Source organism: Miniopterus schreibersii (genome assembly GCF_964146895.1).
Source record: "Miniopterus schreibersii genome assembly, chromosome: 6".
Classification (NCBI taxonomy): domain Eukaryota; kingdom Metazoa; phylum Chordata; class Mammalia; order Chiroptera; family Miniopteridae; genus Miniopterus; species Miniopterus schreibersii.
This window is the reverse complement of record NC_138107.1, coordinates 52481810-52502729: the sequence shown is the minus strand read 5'-3', so window position 1 is coordinate 52502729 and position 20920 is coordinate 52481810. Positions and strand designations below refer to the sequence as shown.

Below are 20920 nucleotides of genomic sequence, written 5' to 3'. Positions count from 1 at the left end.
GCCCGGGCGGCGGCCCGGGCGGCGGGCCCGGCGCGTCCCCGGCCGGCGCGGGTGCCCCCGGCGTGTGCTCGGCGCCGTGGCGCGGCTCGGCGGCCTGGCGTGGGTGCGGCGCGCCCGCAGCGCGGCGGCCCGTGTGCTCGGGCGGCGCGGGCGCGCCCTGCCGTCCTGCAGAGGGAGCTGTGCGCCCGGCCCGGCGCGCGCGAGGCGGCGCCCGCTCCCTCTTGTCGCCTCTGTGCCCGCCCGCCGGGGCGGGGCTCCGGGCCGCGGCGACAGCTGCTTCCTGCTTTCCGCTCGTCTCCTCGGGCCCGCCGCCGGCCCAGTCGCGCGATCCCCGGCCGAGAGGTCCCCGCGCGCCGCCACCCGCGCCGCCGCCGCCCGCCCCAGCCTCGCCCCGCCGCCAGGCCGGCCCGCTCGCGTCCGCTGCCGGACCCCGCGCCCCGCGCCGCCGCCGCTCGCCCCGGCCATGCTGTCCTTCCAGTACCCCGACGTGTACCGCGACGAGAGCGCCGTGAGTGCCAACCGCCCGCGCCGCCGGCGCCCCGCCGCGCGCCGCCCGCTCCCGCAGCCCCTCGCCCCGCGCCCCTCCCCTCCCCCGCCGCCTTTGTTTGCGGAAAAACGGGTCGGGGGCGCGGAGGGGAGTCCCCGGCGCTGCCGGTGTTCGCCCGCCGGTGGCGGAGCCGGGCTCAGCCGCCCCTTGGCGCCTTCCTGAAATCGATGGGGTCAAGGACGGGCGCCCAGGTGGGAAGTGTCACTGCCTTTTGACTGGAGAGGGCTCTTGAGTAAATATGGTGGTAGGAGAAAGAGTGTATGTGTGCAGGTGATGCAGAATTTAAACCCAAAGCAAACTTTTTAAACTTCCGAATTTAAAATTCTTCAAGTTGAAGTTCATTCATTCGATCTTCAAACGTGTCTGTAGCGCCTGCCCCGCCCCAGGCCGGGGACGGGCGGTGGGGATGCGGCGACGCGGCCGAGGTGTGGCTGTGCTCCTCCGAGTTTTCCTAACCGGGGAAAGGTGGTGATGGGGGTGAGAGGGGGCCTTAGGAGAGCGGGGAATGGCCTTCTTCAGGATGAGGGTAAGTTTTGCCCCGTGGAGGGGTTGGCCACCCAAGCTGTAGATGACCTCGGGATGATTGTTGAGATCCAGGGGGTGGAATTGGTGGGCAAACGGCGTTTCATGTGTGTGTCGAAATTAATTTGGCATCTTAAGAACTGTCGTGCTTCCAAATGTTGTAGGCATGATTCTCTTAGGGATGGCCAACTGGCTCAGATTACTTAAAATAGAATCAGAATAAAAATATTTTTGTATAATGCAGTTCTAATTTTTTTTTTTTCTCCTTACTTGGACCCGATTTATGCCAGATTGTACTTTAAAGCGCATCTCACTTTAGGTTAAAGGGTGCTGTGGCTTTAGAGTAAGGACATAATGTTTTAAATTAAGACTTCCAAGTGGTTTCTTTGACCAGTGGCCATCTGGTAACCATGTTTTCTCAGTCTGTTCAGCTGCTTGCTTATTAAATTTACTCTTAACAGCCCAAGAAGCCCTACTGAACCACCTGGTTCAAAAGGTGGTTTCCTTTGTGTTTGGAAGTAAAGTGATCCTGCCAGAATGGAAAGAGGGCAGACCGAGACAGAAGACCCGAGTGCTAGTTCTGGTTTTGTCACTCACTAGCAGGATGCTCTTTGGCAGATCTTTTACTTGTTATAGGTCTTCTTTCTCATATGTGAAATATTGGGGCTGGCTTACTTGCTTCTACGGTGAGAAGATCTTCTTTCATTCATTCACAGGGCAGTCTCGCCCTTCAGTGTTCCAGACTTTAGTAATGGGAAGATAGGTTCAGGTCTTGAGGACCTTTGAGTTTTCAGGATTGATAAAAGTATAAACAATTACCCATTGTCTGGTTTGACACATGCCCTTTCAGATTTGTTTTTTTTGGGGGGGGGGGGCGGGGGTGAGTTGCTTCTTGCTTTGTTTGTCCCTACTCATGTTACCAGAATCCTACAGTTCATGTATTTATGTTTAATAGTTCTTGAAAGGGTTAAGTAAAGATTTCATGAAGACATCAAACAGATTATGAATGATTAATTTGAAAGGGTATGTATACAGTACTATGGATTTTAATACTCTCCAGTTCCTTCTCACCAAGGAACTCATGATAACACTAAGCCTCATGGCCAAGGGAAAGTAACTGTGGCCCAGCCTGGACCCTGCTCTGCATCCCACAGTGTACTCATCCCAACCCCGACAGCCTACATGGGGTATCTTTTTCCTGTAACAAGAGTCCTGGTTACTAAGCCCTAGGCTGGCTGGACTTATGCATTTCCTCAGGTTATATATAGTCTTGATTTCTAGCATGGGTTTGTTTCTGTCCAGCAGGTACTAGAGATTGCTGTAGCTCTCTGTCTCTGTCACTTGAGCATTACTCAGTCACATACTGGGCATTCTCTTTCTGAACTGTGGGGTTGGAGCATGTCCTCTTTTTGGTGGATTTCTGCTCTTGTGAGCAAAAATTTGGAAACTATAACACTTCCTGGGTAATGCCATTGCCCGACCCCTGAGAGTGTTGCTGTCAATAAATTCAGGCTTGCTACAGGGGTTAGAAGAGTGTGTAGGGTGAGAGGGGAACGCAGGAGGATGGGATTAATTTCTTTTAGGAACAGAGCATAATATGTGAGTTGAGCCTGTAAGTTGGCCAGTTGGATAAGGTAGAAAGGACATTCCTGGCCCTCTGACTAAAATAAAGCCATACTTATGTAGGCTGAATGGCCATGAAATTGCATATGTTTGTAGGATGGCAAGAAGGCCATTGTGAACAGAGCATCCATGGATAGACAAGCTTGGATGGAGTTTGAAAAGAAAAGAAAGAAAAAACGGGTCCACGTTTCATGAGCTCTGCTTGCTGTGTGTACGAGTCTGCACTTTATCCTGAAGGCAACAGGCGAGTTGTTGAACAAACAGTACGAGTAAAATATTAAATAGTAATTGGCTTATTAAGGCTCTCTTTTTAGAGCCTCTTGGGGGGAGGGGGGGGAGGAATGATTTGCAAACTTAAATCAGATGAGAGAAATAGATACTGCATAACTTGAATTCAGGGGATGTGGCTATGTGACAACCGCATTTGTAGGATATGATCTTGTAAAAGAAAAAAGGGGGGTGGGGGGGACTTGGCTTCTGGGATTGTCTTTGGGACTGTCTCGGAGAGTTTCTCATCCTGGTTACTAACGTCTGCGCAGTAACTGACCTCAGTCTGGTTTAGATGGTAACACTGGCTCTGAAAGATGAGGCTGTTTCCTCAGTGGTAAACACCACGCAGGAGGCGGCACAATGGAGGACTCCATGGGTTCAGAGTCAGGGTCCAGCTCTCTACCTGCCACTTTGCAGCTGGCCCAGCTCATTAGCCAGAGATTAAGTACACAGGCTTTGGGGTTGGGTCTGAGTGGGTCACGGACCTACCTGATTAGCCATCTGACCTTTTTCAGTTGATTTAGCGCTCTCCAGCTTCAGTTTCCTCACCTGGGAAAATGAGGAAAAATTTGTCCTCACAGTGAAGGCAAATGAGATAATGTGGCTGTAAGCCATGGCACAGTGGTTAGATCTCAAGACTCTCTGAGTAATCAGCAAATTGCCCTTACTAACCTGTCTGAATTACATCCCGTCATAATATGTAAGATAGGAATATTTAAAACATTGGGCACGACAGTGTGATATTCAATAAAGGTTTATTGCTTTGGGTCTAGCACTTGGCAACACCTGCACCTAGTCATAAAACTATCACGTTTCCAGTTAATCTTTTCCGCTTCCTTATGAAAAGTTAAGTCTCTGGATACGTCTGAGTTTTAGGAGCATTTTTCAAGTGTTTGGTCTGTCCCCTCGGAGGGATATTTGGGGGAAAGCTGTTGGCAGATTGTTTTTAGTCCCAGCTCTGGTTCTGATCTCAGTGTGGCCCTGGGCATGTTGCCCAACCTTGTTCTTGCCATCACTCCTGGAAATGTTGAATTGGAAGATCCTTTACAGTACTCTTTATCTGGTTTCTTATTGTCAGGGAAAAGAAGGTTGCTCTTTTAAGCATAATTTATAATCCCTTCAAGGTGTGTAAAAGGTAAAAGAAAGACTTGAGAATGAAAAGATAAAAAGCTTTCACTCATTTGTGACAGCTAAACTTTAGAGGCTTTAGGTAAGGATTGAAAATTGGTGGGTTCCCCCCCCCCCCCCCGAGAATTGGTGATTTTATGGAGAGGTTTTAGTCTGGTTTTATGTCCTTTGCACTTGTCAGTTGTTCAATGAGAGCAGTTCCAGGTGTTCCACCTTAACTGCCCAGGTGCTCATTTCCCAAGATGCAGACCCTTTGTGGATAAGCCTGGGTTTTAGGCTCAGGAAGATTCTTCTCACTTGGCAGCAGCCACCCTGGAACTTTGACCAGAAGTAGAAACAGGTTTTTCTTCTCCAGGAGAGTGTTTGCTTTCCTCAGGGACTAGCCCCTACCTTCTGGTGTGATAGAAGACGCTAAGGAGACCTCGGTTCTTGTCTTCTTGAGGGAAAGATTTCAGTTGAGCGACAAGGTATAGAAAAGAAAGCAAGAATTTATTGGCTGCAGCAAAAATATACTTAGGACAATGAAACAAGGAAGGGCATAGAAGAAATAATAGGAGAGCCTAGGCTGGGCTGCTTTGGCTCACTGGGAAGTCAGAGAGAGAGAAGGCGACAGGTTCAGGGACCTTGGAGACAGGTCCAGGGGTTAAGCCCCGGACGAGGTGCTGCTGCCCATTGCTCCCCTGGTTGCAAGTCTCGTGAGGTTCTCTTGGAGGGGAGAAGGAGATGGCACTGGTGTGCTCCCCTGGGGGAGGCAGGGAGAGCCTGCGGGCTGAGTCCTTTGCCTTGAGTGTATTTATCTCTTTCTTGCTGGCGTGATATCTTGGGGGAGGTCTCAGGGGAGCGTCTCAATAGAATATTCATCAGCTTTATGCTGATGTACCAAAATGAAGTTTATTCTTAATTTGTCTGTCCCTGGGTGTGGTTGGCAAATGGCACCAATTGGATTTCTGTTACCTGTCTCCACGAATAGGGTGATTTAAGTTATCTACCCTCTGGCTGGGGAGGAGAAATGAAAACCATTTACTAAGTGTCCTTGGTTTAGGGAAGATAGCATTTACTAGGTGGCTGCAAACTGCTGTTTAACTGTCTGTCTTAGTTGCCCTATTCTAGTTGTCCTGGAATTTTTTTAGCTTTTATTTACTATGTTATAACGAGGAGACAGATTAAAAATTCATCTGAGATAGTGGTGGTCTTCCCAACGGTCACATGTGAGATGCCATAACTGGAATGTTGGAGTTGTTCAGAGAGACTTGATTGGAAAGACATTGTCAATGCGGTTTCAGTTATCTAGATTAATCATGATGGTATGAAATAGAAAGGTATTGTAACGATTTTTACCTTTCAAAATTTCTTTAGGCATTATCACCTGAGGAAGGGTGATTTCAGATTGGTGTTCTAGACTCTGTCAGCCTCTGAGGCCAGGCCCAGGAATTGGGACTTTTCAGAAGCTGCCCGGGTAGCTCTGATGATCAGCCCCCATGGCAGCTCCCAGAAGCTTCCCCTCAGCCAGGTCCTGCTTACACTAAGCAATTTTATTTCTATCTGGGTAGATGCGCCTTCTTTTATAAACAGTGAAAGAAGGCGTTTCATAACAATACACCAAAAGGAAGAAAGGCTTCAGTTTAGAAGTGCTTTTTCATTGCATTGAAGGCAGCATTTTCAATTAGAACCAGCTGATGTCAATTAGAATCATAACCGCACATTAGTAACTTTTTTTTGGCAGTTTAGACTGAAAGGCAAAACTGATCATATTACCTATTGTAGGGAGATTTTCTAATCTTGAGTAAGCTTAGCAAGAACAGGGAACTAAGCCCGGGCTCGTGCCTTTTTTCATCCCACTGCGTTGTGTAATTCTGCACTGTGCCCCCGACAACACGTTTTCAAGTTTCTTTAGCACAGTAGCAGGCCTTTGCTTTGTGTTGTACAGACAGAGCTGTTTCCTATTCTGATCTTTCATCTTTCTTCCCTCTCCAGCTAAAACATTCTTTTCATGAAGGGTGGCCTGACACCTTTGAGAACCTGCCAACTCTGGCTCATGTGGTAATTTGGGCACACACAGTTGCCAGCGAGCCAATTGGGGTATTTTTGTCTGGCCCTTTCCTATTTCTCCATCACATTCAGAAAATACTAATTTAACTGGGGATAGACACTAATTATCTAATAACACATTTTGTCTTTCACAGGTACAGGATTATCATGGGCATAAAATTCCTGACCCTTATGCTTGGCTTGAAGACCCAGACAGTGAGCAGACAAAGGTAATCGGGGCTTACAGTTAAAGATACAGTAGCCTTGCCCGGCCGGCGTGGCTCGGTAGTTGAGCATCAACCCATGAACCTGGAAGTCACTGTTTGATTCCCAGTCAGGGCACATGCCCGGGTTACTGGCTAGATTCCTAGCAGGGAGCGTGCAGGAGGAAGCCAGTCGGTGATTCTCTCTCATCATTGATGTTTCTATCTCTCTTTCCCTCTTCCTTCCTCTCTTGGAAATCAATAAAAACATTAAAAAAAAAAAAGATGTGGCAGCCTTAGTGGTTAGCACCAAACTGTAGACCTTGGCAACCGTGGTGATTCCTTCCTGGTGTCTCCTACGTTCCCTGCTGTGCTATGGTGCATATGTGTGTTAGTACTACCAGTTGTGCCAGGTGAGTCATAGGAAAAGGTGAAGCATCCTTAGCTCCAGAGAAGGTCACGTAACTGTTTTGCAGAATGTTTGTGGTTTCCAGTGACACTGATGAACCAACTATTTGAAATGAAAATATTAGAAAAAAAACTGATTTTTACCACACAAAAAAAAAAGAAAGAAAAGAAAACCTAGAGAAAAATCATGTGAAAGAAAAAAATTGCCTAACACATTTTTTTCCAAAGGAAAAAAGACCTTATACATTGAATGGATATCAGGTCTTGGAAACTAAATGCTGATCTTAGATTACTTACTGATTTTAATGCAACGATAACAAAAAAATGAATGAAATTATAAGTAAACTAATAACTATCTTATATTTTATAGAAGTAAGAGGGTGAAGGGGAGAATTTTCTGCCCTAAGAGCATAAAGCTTTTCTATTCTTTTGGAGAAACACACAGTATTTTGAGCTGAAGTCTCATTTCATTAGTAAAACTACCTCTCAGTGCTGTATCCCACCAGTATTTTTTCCTCCTTGGAGTGCCCAGGACTTGTCCCTTTGGACTTCTCATGTGCATGTACTGTGTGTGGCTGATTAAGTTTGCCTGGGTGAGGGAAGGGCATTTCTCAATTCACTTCAAATTCCTTGACTCTTACAACCGTATTTACGTATCACTTAGTACATAAGAATGTGCTTACAGTTTCTGATATGCTCACCATTCCAGAAGTTTATTTGAGCTTCTTTAGAATCCCAGAGTATATTTATCACTTTTTCAAAAACAAAGAAACAGAAAAAAAATGGTAAATGCCCTCTGGGTGGTTTTGCAGCCAGCTTCCAAAAAGCCTATGTCTTAGCACCTCCTGTGTTTCTGGTCCCTTGACACCTGAACTCAGATTTTCAAGGCAGTTCAGATTTGCCAGGAAAGTGTTCGCTCCTGATGTGGACCTGGTGGTGGGATTGGGACTCCCCCCTCGTCCATCACCCCCTCCACAGCCCCTGGTCAGTGGGGTTAAAATTCCGCTATATCCTTGGGAAAGCAGTTGGCGGGGAGGAGCGTGGGATCAGCTGGGCATGACAACCCGTGGAAGGGGAAAAGGAAGAGGCAGGAAGGGTTGCTCCTGCCCGAGTCAATCCCACTGTTCATTCCCGCACGCTGTCTCACCTGCTTTCCTTCTTGTTACCCTCACACGGCTTTCCTAACATTTCTCCCCTCCTGGTGTAAATGGTGGCAAGGGACCACGAGGTGCAGGAGGAGCTAAGACATGGCTGCAGAACTCCTACAACTTCTTCCCTGTCCTTTGTCCTTAAAGTAAGCACAGCACCATTTTGAGGCTTTGTGATGGTTTTTACTTCTGTCTATAACCCTCCTTCTTTCCCTTTACTGGGTGAGAATGATCTGTATTTGGGTTTTTCTTTTTCTTTCATAAAGCATTGGGTTGCTTTGTGATGGTTTTTACTTCTGTCTGTAACCTTCCTTCTTTCCCTTTACTGGGTGAGAATGATCTGTATTTGGGTTTTTCTTTTTCTTTCATAAAGCATTGGGTTGTAGAGGTGGATGGGTAGAGATTCCCAAATGAAAAACAGATGGATATTTTAAGGAGCAGGCTCAGGGTCTACCTCTGCAGGGAAGGCTAGGAGGAGCAGGGAGCAGGTGTGGGGCTGCTTCCTCACCTGGAACCCGCCACCGACGGATGACCTTGAACATCCAGAATTGGGCTGCGCCGAGACAGGTTGAGCTGGGAGTGGAGAATCACAGGCAGCCACATAACCCTTGGTGGATGGAGAGCGCTGGAAAAGGGAATGAACCTCCTGTGCATCTCTTGGAAAGCTGTCCCCAAGGACTGTCTCTATGATGATGACTTTGAGGTTATCATGTATGACCCAGATTTCCTAGTCTTTGGTGATTGAGTGATTCAGCAATGTCAGAGTGGCCCAGTTTTGGTTTATGTGTTAATGATTGCATGCTTTGCTATTACTTAATTAATAATGGCTGGTCCTGTTGTTAACAAGCCACTTATTAGTAGATGAGACTTTGGTAATTTGTCATTTTACAGTCAATATTTGACAGAATTAATGAGTTTACACTGTTGTCTTCGTGGTATATGCTTACTGGGTGCTTTACTCTGTGCCAGGCACTTCACTGGTAGCTTTGCGTACTCTATCTCATTTCATTCTCAAACCCTAAAATAGATCCTTTTATTTTCCCCATCTTACAAATGCAGAAATTGAGTTGCTGAGTGATTAAGTAGTATGTCCAAGGTCACTCAGCCAGTGAGTGTGGTGCCAGTATTGGAACCCAGGTAGCCCAGGTGGTTTTCAACTGTAGATTTAAGAAATAATAAAAGAAAAAAAAAAAGACTTGGGGTGTAATAGCTTTGGGAATACAAGCTGTAGAAATATATTTGTGTCTGTGCTTGCTGTGAGACTTTGTAGGCCCTCCTGCGTGGACCCCAGGCTCACATCCCCACACCCACACTAGCCTGTTGAGACAGTGTACTTGGGGTGTCGGGGCCTGTGCAAACTCATCATTCCCTCGGCATCCTCTACACACACCTTTCTCACTGCTCTCTAAACAGGTTTGTTATTGACAGAGGCTAATACATCATCTGGGATCTGATGAGTTGAATTTGGGTCTCAGATCAAAGAGGTAGGGTGTACTTTTCTAATGAGCAGAAGAGCAGCATGAACATATTCTACTCATAGATATTCACATGCATACAAAGGTGCATTAGCCACACCTTAGTGTAAAGAGGAGAATCTTTACCTTGCTTCCAAAACAAAGAAAAAGCTGTTACATTTTCAGTAAAACCCAGTCAGGAAATGAGGAACATAGGTAGCCCTTTACACTAAGATCTGAAACGCTGTCAGTAGTCCTTTGATTTAATCTCATATTTAATATGGGTTATTCAGTTCTGACAGTGACTGGTATTTAAGGCTTTCTCCTTTTAAAAAGAGTATCAGAACAGACTTGTAACCTAGAAAATTCTCTAAAGCAAGGGTGGGGGAGTTGAATCTGCATGAGTCCTATCAAGCTGTCAAAGCCTATATAAGCATATTTTATAGCAAATATTCCAGATTGTAGAAGATCCTATACAACTTAATTGAGTCTTTGGAGTAAATCCAACCTTGATATGAAAACTTATCAGAGATACTTTGTATAGAGGAAAGAGTAGACCTAGACTGCTCAGTAGATACATGATGCAAGCCACTTATATAATTAAAATTTTTCTTATAGCCACATTTTAAAAAGTAACAAGAAACAGGTGGAGATAATTGTAATGATATATTTTACTTAATCTAGTACAACTGACCCTTGAACATTGCAGGAGTTAGTGGCGCCAACCCCGGAGCAGTTCAGAATTTGTGAATAACTTGATTCTGGGGTATTAGATCTAGGACTCTCCACTCCCCACCCTCCCAACCCACAGATTCCAGACAGTGGATTAAAAATACTGTTTTCAATCCACAGTTCGTTGAACCGGAGAATGTAAAACCCAGGATACAGAGGGTTGATTGTATATTTGTTGGGAAAAAATCACATGTAGTAGACCCATGCAGTTCAAACCTGCATTGCTGAAGGGTGAGCTGTATACTAAAAATATTAACATCTCAACATGTAATTAATTTAAAATATTAAGATATTTTTCATTCCTTTTCAAACTCAGTTTTGAAATCCAGTGTGTGTTTTACACTCTCAGCACGTCAGTCTAGACCAGCCACGGGTGCTCAGTAGCCACATGTGGCGAGTGACTAATGTGTTGGACGCTGAAATATAGACCAGCCTTTCTTGTGAATATAGATGTAAAGAATATAAATGTTAGCAGATTTAAAACAAATTATCACAGAGATTAAAGGACAGTTTACTATTACTAGATTAAATAAAGCTATATAATTATCCTAATAAATATTTAAAAAGAAATTAAAGAAAATCTAAAACTCCAAGTTGGAATAATAATGCTTTAACGAGATGACATCTCAGTCAAAAAAACCTAAACAGTAGGCTTGGTTGTCTCTGTCACTACTGTTTTTATATGTTTGCAAAGCTTCCACCAGTGCAGTAAAAAATGAACCAAAATTTGTACAGGAGAAAATAAAATTATCATTAATTGTAGATTATATGATTGTGTATCTAGAAAACCTAAGGGAAATAACTGAAAACTTAGTAGAATTAATGAGTTCCATAAAGCGAATGAATATGTACAAAGTAAATATATCAGTAGCACTCATATACATTGTCAATAATGAAATATTAAACCTGTCTGACAGCAACAGCAAAAAGCAAATAGTTGAGAATGAGGAAGAGATTTCAAGCCTACTGGGAGAGTAGTGCCACGTCGGCTACGTGTAGGTCTAGAAAAGGGCAGGTTTGGGGCATTTATAGTAGTGGAACATTGGAAATGATCTCCATTTCCAGCAGTAGTGTAGTGTTTGAGCAGAATATGGTGAATCTGCTTGATGAAATATATGACTGTTAAAATGTCGGGCTGTACGGATTGCTTACTGAGATGAAAAAGTGCTTTTAGTAGAATGTTAAATGGGAGAAGGGTACAAGATTGCAGTGCTCCAAATGATTAAAACTTTTAAAATTACCTTTGTAAAAACAATTCTAGGAGAATCTCTGTGGAAATGCAAACTAAAGAACAAAAGTAAGATAAAGGGAGAGCTCTAGTTCAAATCATTTTCGAATCTACTAAGTATTACATACCCTTGAAGTGTCTGAACTGCAGAGAGATTTCATTGGTGCAAAGTGGGAAGTTTCAGGGTGAGGTGCCAGAGAGGAAGGTTTCAGTCATTAAAATGATTTGAAGACTGGATAGGCAGGACCCAGCAGGTGGTTAGCCCAAACTTCCCATTCAACAGGCATTTCCAGCTTGTCCTTTGCAGATCATAGGAGGAACTTTGTAGTGTGTTGTTGTACACCAGTATTTTATCACTGAGGTAATTGGAGCCTCCATTCTGTGAATAACAAGACTCTGTCCCCATCCCCCATCTGTGATATTAACATGCGTGTGGTCAACTTCCTAATCTTTAACTTCCTAAATTTCCCTCTAGATTCCTATGGCAAACAAATGAGCAAACCCCAAACCTCACACTCTGCCTTAGCTGTTTGCAGTCTTTTTTCTTCCCTTAGTTGGTCTTTGGGCCCTTCAGGGGTGCCCTGTTCTGATCTTACCCTGACCATTTCCCTCTTTTCCTCTGCCTGTCGACAAGCTACTCTGCATGCCCCTCAATGTAGATTTAGCTGGAGCCTCCTCTGTCACAACTCCCAGTAACATCTCCTATCCACATAAACCCTTCTCTTCATGAGCAGTGGCCCAATGGCCAAATGCAGAGACTTTAAAATCATCCTGTGTTCTTTCCTGCATACATGGACCACAGATCTGGAGGAATTGTAGAATTTTGTCTATACCCACAAGGGAACCACTCTGCCGACGCTCAGGTCCTTGGAGTTGCTTACTTTGCTTTCCTCGCTGAGGCAGCAGTCTTGTCTCACTGACAGATCTCTGTGAGAGTACTAAATAAGTATGTTTTTCCTCCGCCCATTGCAGTGCAGTCAGTCCACACTGCACCATTTGCTGTCCTTCCCTACCGTGATAAATTCTCTTTACATCACTGGGCTTGGTTTTGCAGCCCCAGGGTCCACTGGAAGCAACATGCTTCTTACCTCTTGAGGAGTCTCCCCGTCTTACTGTCTTTAGTGGTTACAGTTTCATAGTTGAATATTCCAGAATTTGTTACTGAGTTACTGAAGGGGAGATACACAGAGAAAGAAAGAATGTATACTTTTCAAGTGATAGCTGCCATAATTGTAACTAATTGTCAAGTCTGGCTTTCAAAGAAACTGTCCAGAGGCTTTGGTGCAGGAGGGAACCAAATGTAGACTATCAACTGCATATATGGAATGACTAATTTTTTTTTTTCTCCTAGGACTGCCTGGGGACAAGTGAGAGTAGCAACAGCTCCATTTCCTTTGTGGATCATGAGAAAAGAACTCTAATAGGAATCAGCTAAAAACAAAAACAAAACATTTGTTTTTGTTTATGTTCATTTTTTTCTGTAAAATTACCATTTGTTTCAGAGAGGATCAGAGGAATACATGACATAGGTCTTCCTTAGGACATTATTTGTTCTCCCTTCCCAGATCCCATTCTGGCTGAATAGTTAGGGGTAGTCCATTACACCTGCCGACAAGGGGCCCGGGAAAGTAGAGAGGAGAAATCCTTGTCTCACAGGGTAAGGCGCCTGGAAATGTTACTTTTCTCTTCCCCTGTCCCCGCACCATTTCCTTCCTTGGCAGGGAAGATTTAAATCTTAAAGGACTTCTGATCATCTCTAGGTTGTTTAGGTAGCCTAAGATTTCTGTGTAGGTATTTTAATGTCACAGGGGTCAGCATTTAGGGAGGTCAGCATCTGCTTTCAGGTATCCTTTCTGTCTATTATGAAATCTGGTTTTCAGTTTGTTTTTTCTTTTGTTTTCATTCTTTAAGGTCAACCCTAAAATTGTGTAGCATGAGTTTCTGCTCTATCCTGGCACTAGTGTGGCCTAGATCTTCCTGCACAATGCTTTTCCTGGCGTGGAACAGAGCCAGGTGAGCAGGAACTGGGGGAGGTAAGTGAGCAGGGATTCGTTTGTCCAGTTGCTTTTTGCAGTGAGGCCAGTGTTGTCAGGCTGTAGGACCAACAGGAGAAAGCTTGCTCCCAGGACTTCCAGTACTGTGAAGTTCTAATTCAATGTCTCTAAGCCAAAGACAGCAGGTAAAGCCTCCTGTGGGACTGAAGAATACATTCATTAAAAGGATAAAGGACTGGTGTGGTTTATGGTGTTCTCTGAAGACTTTAAGACAAACTGTGAATATCCATTTTGTGACTAGTTCCTTCATCCTGGGAGCTTTGCAGGCATTTGTGATGTTACTCCTGTTGGGAGGCAGGGTGAAGAAATAGAGTGTTTTCCAGATGGGACTAGAAGTCAGAACACACAAATCGTAGCCCGTGGCCCTTCGATTTCTTGTTCTGTGAGCGTAGTAAGCAATCTTACCTGGATGCATTTTCTTCCTCTATAAAATGAATATAATCATACTCACTTCATCTAGCTACAAGGTCTTAATGACACCCAACTGAACAAATGCATGTAAAAATCCCGGCGGTCGTCCGAATAAACAAATAGTGCAGCTTGGGCACTCCCGCTTACAGGTGTTGGGATGTAGACCTTCAGACTGTAGCATTCCAGTTGCTTCGTCAGAACGTTGAACTTGAAAGACTTAATTTTTATCCATGAGACTAAGCAAGATTTTCCTTTTGAATTCTAGGTGTTTGTGCGTTTTCTAAAGTCTCACATTCTGAGCACTGATGAATTTTTTTTAATGGAACGATGACTTCTGAGTGTCATTTCGTTGTTCCCAGGCATGGTGACTAAACCAGGCCTTAAAGCTGGGTGGTTGCGTTACTTTTAATTGCTGCCTTCTGAGTCCCACCAGCTAAGCTGTGAGAAGCCCATTAATGTTTCATGTAAAGACCTGGACCGAGAATTACTATGGCATCATTCCCTTCTCTAGTGGAAACGGGAAATGCTTTAGGTAAATATATTACCCCATATTATCTCAGTCTCCAAGCCTTGGAGGTCTTAAATGCCTCACCAGCTCCAATGGAAATGGTTAGCCTTAGAGTTTATAAGCAGACTTCCCATAAATCCACAGTTGGAATATGTATTTAGGCAACCACTTTTGATCCGTGGATGGGATAATTGTCAGAAGTATGAGGGCGTTGCTGGTACTGGGCCAACTTTTTCTAAGCTCTGCCTTCTCTTTCTATCTCCTTTTCTTGCCTTCTGCAGCAAGGTTTGTGATGCAAGCAGTAGAAACTGACTGTGGCCAAGTTAGGCACATAGGGAATTTTCAGCAAGCATTTGAGGCCAGCCCCTGGGATGGACTGAAGAGGCCAGGCATGGAGCAGGTGGGAACCAGGTGGTTCTGGTGCTCCAGGGCAGGAATTTCCACTTTTCACCCAGTCCTGTGAATGGCACGAGTGATCTCCAGTCATTCAACCCTCTGTCGCTTGTTCAAGCCACGGTGTCCCAGGAGAGGGGGTTTTGATTGGCCAGGCTCCAGACGGCTGCTCACTCCTTGGCTGTACTGCTGGCAATAAGAAAAGATTTGGTGGAAGCCCCAGGGGGACCCTCTTTGGGTTCTGTCCAGTAGGACAACTGCTGGAGTTACCGCCCCTCTAAGAAGGGAGGACAGTGGGGAAGGAGAATGGATGCTGGCCACCCCACATGCCGCAGGTCTGCTGGCTTCATTCTTTCTTCCTTCTCCATGTGTGCTTGTTCCCTCCCTTTCTTCCTGTCCTGAGTTTACCTGTGTGCCCCCTGTACCAAGAATTAGGTTGAATGGAGGGGGCAGGAAGGAAGGGATACACTGTCATCAGCAAGACCAAGGTGGCCCATGCCGGCGTGGGATTCCACTCTAGCCTAGGAGGACTGGAGGTCGGAGATGGGCAAGCCACTTAACCTTTGAGCTGCTGGAGGTCGGTGCCGAGAGGAGGCGGGGCCGCATCTTTACCAGAAGCTAGGTATCTGACCTGGTTTTTCATCATTTTAGAAAGGCAGACCCTAAGCCATTGATTTAATGCTAAAGTGCTGTGTTCATTTAACATGGATATTTCTTGTAGGCAGTTGCTCAGCTTTGGTTTCAATCACCTACAGTTTCTCTCTGAGAAATGCTGATATCAGATACTGCATTCTTTAACAGTTAAAGAACTAAGATAACTGACTTCTCCTAGGCTCTTTATTTTCTGTCCTTTCTCTATACTTAGGTATCTATAATCCATTCACCACCCCATTTGCCATGCCCAGTGGAGAAAGCACAGTCCTAAAAATCACCTGGCCACTTGCTAAGCATTTCCAAGCTCTACTTCTGGAGCATCTGATTTCAGTAGGAACTTCTGTTTCCCAAGCACCTCACCAGGTCATTCTTAAGATCCAGAAAGCATGGGGAAACTGCACTAGAGAATGCTGTTAGACATGATTAGGGAAAGATAATGACATCTTTGATTATTATGAGGCCCTCTTTCAAGGAGCTGAAGTTTTAGTAGACTCCTCAATGTTGTTTACAGCATCTTGTAAATTGGGAGGACAGTGTCTGTGGCTCTAATTTTTCTCACCTGGGAGAAACCAAGGCTTATGTCATAATAAAGGGGTCTGGGACTCTTCTGTATAGCACTGCATGGCACTGACTGCTTGAATCAGATCTCAGTCACACACGAGATTCTTCGGAGCGCCAGTTCTGACTCCGTAAAATCTTACACCTTTCCCTTTGTTTTTATCTCCACTGACATTGTCCCTGTTCAGGCATGCATTGCCACTCAGCTGAATGTTCAGTAGCTTCCTAACTTGTCTCCCTGCTTCCAGAATTTCTTTCTACCCGTTCCCACCAGCAACTAATGACAACCCTTAGAGATCATGGGACGTGTATATTCATGGGAAGACAATAGTGTATAGTCATTAAATGAGCAGTTTTAGCAGTAGAAAGACAGGCTCTATAGTTGCACTAGATATGTGACATTGGTCATGCTGTTTAACCTCTCCAGGTTTCAGTTTTCTGATTTATAATTTGGAGAAAACTGTAGGTTGGGGTGAAAATTAAGTGATAATGTTTTTGAACGATGCAGCACAGTGGTAGACACAAGTAAGTGCTTCCTAAATGCTCGCCATTGCATTCATTATTGAACAGTTAAAATTGCATGGACATTTTCTGCTTAATAATTGAAAGACCTCATCTGCAGAGCTATCTGGGAAAAGTACTTTTATTGCAGTTGTGTGCTCTTTTCTTCCACTTTCTTTCATGGTTATTGCTCTGTTCAGATCTTCTTGGATCAATTTAGTCATTTGTATTTCCTAGAAAATGGTCTGTATCATTGGGATTTTAAAATTTTACTAGTGTGGGGTTATGTTAGTATCCCTTCATTATAGGAAACTTGACTCTCCCTGTCAGATTCTTTATTGTTTCTAATTTTGAATTATTTTTAACTTCTCTCTCCCCCCTTTTTTAAAAAATACATCTTTATTGATTTCAGAGAGAGAAAGGGAGAGAGAGATATAGAAACATCAGTGATGAGGGAAAGTCATTGATCAGCTGCCTCCTGCACGCCCCTTAATGGGGGTCGAGCCCGCAACCTGGGCATGTCCCCCAACCGGGAATCAAACTGCAACCTCTCCTGGATCCTAGGTCGATGCGTAGCCCCTGAACCACGCCGACCAGGCCTTCTCTCCCCTTTTTTGATTAGTTTAGCCAGAGCTTTGGTAGAATGTGTGTTTTCTTCTTTTTAAAAAAAGCAACATTTCTATGACTTTAAAGTTATACCCCTTTACTTTTCTATTTTCTAGTTCATTATATTTTTTCTTTTGTTACTTTAAAACTTTTTTGTTTGAAAGTTTAATTTTACTATTTCTCATTTACTGATGAAGCACCTTTTTCAGGCTTCCTCAGCCAGCCCTTGCGCAAACTTCTGGCCGATCCCTCCACTCCCAGCCTGCTTATGTCCAACCAGCCTCATCTTGCTCAGCAGACTGCGGGACTCCTAGAAGAGCTGCATTAGTCAGGACTCTAAGTGGGTGGTCCCTGAACCCCAGCTCACACCAGCTCATAGAAAAGAGCTAAGTGGCTCACAGAATTGATGACCAGGTTGTATGTGCCTTTGGGCACAGCCTGATCCAGGAGTGCACATATTTCTGTACATCTGTCTCTTTGTCTCCTAGGTCATCTTTTCTCTGATGATTTTCTTTCCCAGCAGCCTCCGGTGTGGAGGGGAAAGACAACTTTGCCTCTTTAGGTCTTACCAGGTGACATCTGTTCTCTCAGTGTTTATCTCTGACCCTGCAAAGGATTCTGGTTGCTTTGCTGGGGTTCACATCTACTACTTTATTGACTGTTGCCTGTAGGTAAGAATTGAGGAAAGACTCTGCTAATGAAAATGAACAGGGTTTACTTTATATAAAACATGTAGAAAGGCATTAGCATAGGTAGAGTACAGACAGAGGTGTAGTAACATTATCGCAGGTGGTGATACAAGTCACAAGTACCCAGAAATGATAAAATCTGACCGAAAGGGAGGGTAAACCCCACACTTCCTTAAAGCGTAACTGTCACTTTCTAGACCCATCCCGGTTTTTTGAATATTGAGCACCAGATATACCGTATCAATCAGTGTGGTCACTGTCCTTCAACACATGCCACACCCACGCACCAGCTCTGCCTCCCAGCCTGTTGCAGGGACACTCCTGAACTCACTGCTGTGGGACTAAATCAGGTCAGCTGCCCCATGTGTGTGGGAGTCATGATAATAAGCCTCTAGACCAACCACAGGCCTCATCCTGTGTGGGTGTCCCCGACCCTGGATCAGGCCCAGGTCTAGGGGAGGGGTGCTTTGATGGCCAGCAGAGGGGATAGCCCCCACTCAATCATGGGCTTCCCAGAGGTACCAAACAAAACCACATGTCAACTCCAAATGTTTTTACTACACCCTGTGAACTTCAGTTCTTGTTTTTCTAAATATTCTTGTTCTAATTTGGATTCCCTCATTTATAGAAGAGTTATTCAGGGGAAGATGTGTATGTGTTTAACTTCTTCATGATCGGGTTTTTAGTTAGGTTTGGTTTGGGGTGCACATCACCTCTCTCCTTGCCAGGTTTCTGGTCAGTAGCTTATGCACTGAAGAATGGAGCTAGATGGGGCTCAGGTGTCAGCTTTGAATGAGCTCCCTGCCAAAGACTAGATTTGAGAACAGAGGTGAATCTCAGGTCAAAATGTAGGTTTCTGCTCCCTTCTGGTTGGCAGTAACCAGCCCTAGTGAGGGAACTGGTTTACCCAGATGGAGACAAGCAAGAAGGTGGAAAGACCTGGGCTGCTAAGCGTGTGCAGCTAGGAGTTCATGGGAAGCTTTCCTTACCTGAGAGCAGATGTTCTTAGAGAGACGAAATGGGTCCACTCTTGGTTTTTAATGTTAAAAGACGAGCCCAGTGGATTTTGGGATCTCACGGATTGAATTCTGTGTTTCTCCTCTTTGGGAATGAGTCGGGCGGGGGGGGGGGGGTGTATGAGGCCAGGAAAAGAAAGACACCTCACTTAATTGAGGTTAATGGTGGTCACAGTGCTCCTTGGGTCAAGGGTTCCCTTGCTATCTGGCGTATTGCTGATTTTTGTAAATATTCAGTGAGTGCTGGAAAATAAGGGGTACTCTTTTCACTTTCAAGTAGAGTCCAAATATTAGTCTTATAAAGTATATTATTCCATTTATAGTCTCAATTTCTAGACATGCTTCTTAAAGCAGCTGCATCTAGTTTTCTGTTTGGCATGACCTGCCCCAGGCTTTCCATGTGGCTGTTCAGCCCTCCTGGCGCTGGGGTGAGCTTTGCCACCTTTTGACTCCTTTTCTGTGGGGTATTATCCCTGCCCTTGTCAGTTGTTTTCAGGTTCTGCTAAACTTCCAGCGGAGGGGATGCAAGTATACTTCCCCCTCTGGCCACCAGGATGCGCACAGCCCTTTACGTGTGGCTGGGATCTTGGTGTTTGGCCATGCCATGCTGTGACACCCACCACCCTTTCTCCAATCAGTACCTCCCCCTCCCTCCCTCTCATTCTCTCTCCCCCCTCTTTTTCACACACACACACACACACACACACACACACACACACACACACACAGATGTATTTGTAATTTGCAGCAGTGAGATATAGGTAGCACTACCCCTAGTTTTCATTGGGGTTTGGGGAGACGAAAGGTGGATGCCCGTGCCAGAATTGGTCTTCCGCCCGGATCTCCCTCCTGGTCACCTTGGCTGCCTACATGGCCTCTACCCAGCCCTCCCGCCCTGCCCTGGAAGTAGATGTCTCCTTAATTTGTTCTCATATGGCACTTATTTTTACCCTTAATTCATCTTTGTAATCCCATGTTGTATAACCATGCTGTTTTGTGTGTGTATATATATATATTTTTAATGAGTAACTATGCACTCTTTTTATTCATATATGTAAGAGTTGTGCTTGTAAAAGGACTTGAGGTATTTTGTGGATTAAAATACAGGACATGTGAGGACACCTGGAACAAATTCTTCCTGAGGACAGTTGGGGTAAAGGAATCTCCAGCTCTCACACCATGTGGCCCTCTGGCCAGGGAGCTTTGTGTGTTTTTTTTTTTTCTTTCTTTCTTTCTTTAGTGGTAAGAATTAAATTTCGTGAGGTCTGCCCTCTTAAAGTTTTATGTATGCGATACAGTATCATTAACCATAGGCACGGTGTTGTACAGCAGATCCCTGGAAATTACTGATCCTGCATAACAGAAGCTTCCCTTTGCTTTGAAGCTTTCTAGTGATATATGAAGAGAACGTCTTTGTTTTGAGCAGCTGTTCTGAGGAAAATGAATTCAGAGTCATCCATAGCTATTGGTCCTTGTCAGAGGCTGAGCTGCAGGTGTCGTCAGTGGGCCTTCAGGTCTCAGTTATTTTAGTAACATGGTGCCGTGTGACTGGATGCTGGCGCACCTGAGGAACGGAGAGGATTTTAATTTCCTCACCCTGCTTCCTTACCATCCTGTAATTCCTCCAGGTTCTTCCTTTACCCTGACACCCAGATTTGTTTTAAATTTTAAACCAAGAAGCTAGACCATTAAATCCACAAATGAGAAGAAGGTATTTTCCTGGTTAAAGTGTCAGCAATTTCATCAGCACTCTGTGGAACCCTAATTTTCACAGATCCCCTTTACAGGAAGTTTCCCACCACCTCTGTGAAAAGGATTTGTCCACGTTATAAAGATGCATATTGTGAAAGAACTTGAGACGTGAAGGAATTTGAACACTGTTTGGTTTTGTGTCTGGGTATTTGACTTGGAAGGGCACAGTGCTTAAATACTGCTCTATTTAAAGTAATTGACTAACACTTGTGGGTGGGAGGTGACAGAATTGCATGTAATAATCCTAGAATTATGTAGTTATCTGGTGGCTTTGTAACGCCTGGCGTAACTGTTTTATGAACATTTGAAACGAGAAGGGGCAGCGTGTCTGTTAGCCTGAGATAGATTCTGTTGCAGCAACTGTGATTAGACCATGAGACGTGTAAAAGGAACAAAGCAAAATAGAGACACGATCAAAGAACACAATTCCCTTTCCAAGGAAAATACACAGCAATCTATGACTCTTGGACCCACCCTGGTCCTCCTA

General features: G+C 44.7%; 1 protein-coding gene across 1 annotated transcript in view; it reads left to right on the top strand.

Annotated features, from left to right (window-relative positions):
* The first annotated feature begins 319 nt into the window (after positions 1-319).
* The window catches only part of PREP (prolyl endopeptidase), a 103726-nt gene continuing 83125 nt past the window's right edge, over positions 320-20920 (top strand). Inside the window, exons 1-2 of the mRNA XM_081141094.1 lie at positions 320-508; positions 6274-6348. Coding sequence (XP_080997220.1) covers positions 464-508; positions 6274-6348 — 120 coding nt within the window. The 5' untranslated portion in view covers positions 320-463. The remainder of the gene's footprint in view (positions 509-6273; positions 6349-20920) is intronic.